Raw genomic sequence first — 4,035 nt, 5'->3', positions numbered from 1 at the left:
TGGCTTGATTGATTATTTGTGTGGCTTGTATTGTATTTGTGCTGGTTGTATGATATTTGTACTGGCTTGTATTGATATTTGTGCTGGCTGTATTGATATTTGTTCTGGCTTTGTATTGATATTTGTCTGGCTGTATTGATAATTGTGCGGCTTGTATTGATATTTGTGCTAGGCTGTATTGATATTTGTGCTGGCTGGTACTTGATATTATCGTGACTGGCTTAATTTGTATGATAATTTTTCTGGCTTGGTATTGATATTTGTCTGGCTTGTATTATTCATTTGTGCTGGCTTGTATTGCCAAGAGGCGAATGTTTCAACTTGAGCGTGCAAACCTGCGGAGAGAACGCGGCCATTTTTAAAATTCAAATATGGCGGCTACCGGCCCATAGGCAACAGGATTGTGGTGGCCATGTAGGAGGACATAACCAAGAACTGAATTCGCTGTAATGCCTCGATAAATGTTGCCGTTTTTAATACAACTGGCCAGATCATTTATTATTATCATATGTCAATTATTAATGAAATATTTGAAGCATTTGGATGGTTTTTTAATGGTGGTCATTGCTGACATTCAAGATGGCCCCAGTACCCTTGATGGAATGGGTACCGATCTCTATGAAGTACATATCTCAAACTACCTGTGTGCCAATTTTACATGCTTTGTCAAGAACGTCGCACATATATTCCTGATCCCTTACTACTAGCCATACCATGGCTTAAAGACATTCATTACACTAACTGGATCAATCAATTATTTCATTGATGAATTTTCATTTCAAGATGCCGTCCAATATCATCGTTGATGATGTTGAAATACTTCACTCATGAGTAATGTACATGTCTTAAACTACCGTGCGTGCAATTTTTCATACGGGTGATACACTCCCCGCCAACGGTTCGTACACTAACCCTCCCCCTCCCTCTCCCATCCACAACCCACCCTCCTACAATTCCCGCTCCCTCCCCACCCCTTCCCCTCCCTTCCCATTACCTGACTCGTGGGTCGTGTCCGACAGTGTCGTGCTGTACGCACCTGTGTGGCTCTCGAGGTCGGCCGCGAACGTGTCGCCCTCTGCAGCGGAGTTACCTCGCAGCGTCACCGTCGGGTGCGACGGAGTCCCCAGATCTCGAAGAGCAGGTTGCCGACGGCGAACAGTGCGCGGCCGCAGCGACTATGCGCGCGACGCGATTGAGAGAATCCGGGATGATTCGTGATGGCAGCACCTGCATGTGAGAGAGAGAGAGAGTGAGAGACAAGTGCGGCGCCCGACCATCGTGGACGAGCAGAGGAGAGACGTGAGAACAAGATGGGCGGCCCCTGATCTGTGAGCAGAGAGAGGAGAGAGTGAGAGACAACGATGCTGCCCTGATGTGAGAGAGAGAGGAGTAGAGTGAGAGACAAGATGCGGCCCTCTGCCATGGAAGAGAGGAAGTGAGGCAAGATGGCGCCTGCATGTAGAAGAGAAAGTGAGAGACGAAGAGCGGCCCCTGCATGTGAGAGAGGAGAGAGGAGAGACGATGATGCGCGCCCCTGCATTAGAGAGAGGAAGGTGAAACAAGATGCGCGGCAGCTGCATCGGAGAAGGAGGAGGAGAGAGGTCAGGACAGAGAGCATGGAGCCCCTGCATGTATGGGGACGGAGGAGGTGAGAGACAAGAATGCGGCCCCCCCTGCATTGTGAGAGAAGAGGGAGAGTGAAGACCAGGGATGGTCTGGCACTGCAGTAAGAGAGGGGAAGTGGAGAGACAATGGCCCTGCATGTGAGAGAGAGGAGAGGTGGAGACAAGATGCGACCTGCCGAAGAGGAAGAGTGGAGACAAGATCGCGGCCCTGCAGTGAGAGGATGGCAGAGTCGAGAGACAAGGATGGCAGCCTCGGAGGTGAGGAGAGAGGAGAGTGAGAGACAGAATGGCAGCCCCTGCATGTGAGAAGAGAGGAGAGTGAGAGAAAAGAGGCGGACCTCGCATGTGAAGAGCAGAGGAGGAGTGAGACAAGAATGCTGGCACCTGCATGTGAGAGAAGAAAGAGTGAGAGACAAGATGGCGCCCCGCATGTGAGAAGAGAGATGAGGAGTGAGAGACATAGATGCGCACCTGCTGCTGGAGAGAGAGGAAGAGAGTGAGAGACAAGATGGCGGCCCCTGCAATGTGAGGAGAGAGGAAGAGTGAGAGACAAGATGGCGGAGAAACGCCGCGGTTAAACTTAATGATGTGAGAGCAAACTAGATACGAGGAGCTGGAGAGGGGGAGGAGAGAGAGAGAGATGACAATAATGGGAGTATCTGTACATCAGCAAAATATATGCTGATTGCCAAAAGGTTAGATAGAGTATATATACAGAGTACAATTTAGGTTGGCACCCATTGGCGACTTGCTCGCAAAGTTACGCTGCGACCTCATCCAAGAAAACCAATTGCCTAATCATCTGTTAGCAAATGCGTAGCCAGGAATTTATTGGGGGGGGGGTCTCGAGATGGCCGTAACAAGGGTGACGACATGTCGTGAATTTTTTTTAGTTAATGTAAAAATGTCAAAAATAGTGCTTTTAAAATAAACTCTTTTATTTTGATTAGCGCCCAAGGACCCCCCCCCCCTGGCTACGCGCGTGCTAGTATATTTCTTGAAGCGAATAAAGTTCAGTAGTGCGAAGAGAAGGTATAGAGATGTAGATGATCTAGATCAGGCGGCAGAGAGTGCAACACTGTGAAGCCAGAACAGCGCGAAAAATAGATAAAAAAAGCAGAGATGACGCTGCGAAGAAGTGAGGGAAAAAGAGGGAGAGAAAGAGAGAGAGAGAAAGACGAGAGGGAGCAAGAGAGATGAGAGAGGGAGCGAACAGAGAGAAGAGGAGAAAAGAGGAAGGACGTGCGAACGAAGAGAGAATGGGAGAGAACGAAGAGGCAGAGACATGACGAGAGAGAGACAGCCAAGAGAGAGACGAGAATGCGGAGAGCGACCCAGACGACAGAGCGACAGGGAGAGCGACACGGGAAGCCACCCCACCTTCTAGGACCTCCAGGTCTCCAGCGAACAGCAGCTCCTGTCGCTCGCCCTCCGTCGTTTCACCGATCAACACCAGCATCACCTCGTTATAGATGGTGCTGCCGTGCTTCGCAGAAATGTCGAACGAGAACGCGTCCTCCGCCGGCAGATTCTCCGGAACTCTGAAAAACGTTCGAGACAACGGGAGCGAATGAAAAAACATTTGCGACGACGGGAACGAATGAAAAAATAGTAGCGACAATGGGATCAAATGAAAAAATATACGCGACGACAGGAACAAATGAAAAAACATTCGTGACGACAGGAACGAATGAGAAAACATTCGTGACGACGGGAACGAATGAGAAAACATTCGTTACGACGGGAACAAAATGAGAAATTATGACGCGAAACCCAACGATACGATGCTTAGGCTTCGACTGCATACATTCTTCCTCCTATCCTCCCGAAATACTTACAAAAAAAGTTAAAAATTTGTATAATTTTACATTATATATATTAATTATATATTTAATCTGATTTTTTTATAAATTTTATATTTTATTTTATTATTTTATATACTATTATATACTTATATATTATTTAATATTATCATTTTAGCTGGAGACCTAAGATGGTGACTGTCACTCCGATTGGTAGCTCAAAATGGGAAAAGACACAGGGTTTCTGCCCTCCCGCTGCCCGACCACCCACAAGGGGGCGCCGGTGCAGACAACTACGCGAAGACTACCTTGTGTTTAGGTAGGCGATGAGGCTGTCGTCGACATCGCGCTGAGAGAACGAGTCGACGATGGTCGTCACGTTGTCACGGTTACGCGCGACCACCTCGCCGAACTCGGGCTTGTTAACGAGCACGTAGATGATGTCGAAGTCCTGCTCCGGATGGTCCGTTGTCGCGCGCAGGTGACGCGACGTCACCGTCTGGCTCTCGCCAGGTTTCACCTGTGAACGAAGCGCAGACGGTCAAGTGCGGACAGTGAAGCGGTGATGGTCATCTACACTGCTGCCCTCTTTGGGCAATATATTTTAA

The 4,035-nt window shown here is 48.5% G+C and overlaps 1 protein-coding gene across 1 annotated transcript; it reads right to left on the bottom strand.

Annotated features, from left to right (window-relative positions):
* Positions 1–1,099: 1,099 nt before the first annotated feature.
* On the bottom strand, positions 1,100–3,947 carry LOC106820178 (the record flags this gene model as incomplete). The annotated part of the gene is made up of 3 exons (XM_014824721.1): positions 1,100–1,227; positions 3,006–3,166; positions 3,736–3,947. Coding segments are annotated over 3 exons (501 nt in total), but the record flags the coding sequence as incomplete, so codon positions are not given.
* Between the last annotated feature and the right edge of the window lie 88 nt (positions 3,948–4,035).

This window comes from Priapulus caudatus, unplaced genomic scaffold (genome assembly GCF_000485595.1).
Source record: "Priapulus caudatus unplaced genomic scaffold, Priapulus_caudatus-5.0.1 Scaffold8161, whole genome shotgun sequence".
Lineage (NCBI taxonomy): Eukaryota > Metazoa > Priapulida > Priapulimorpha > Priapulimorphida > Priapulidae > Priapulus > Priapulus caudatus.
The sequence above is the reverse complement of the archived record's forward strand: the minus strand, read 5'-3'. Positions and strand labels throughout refer to the sequence as shown.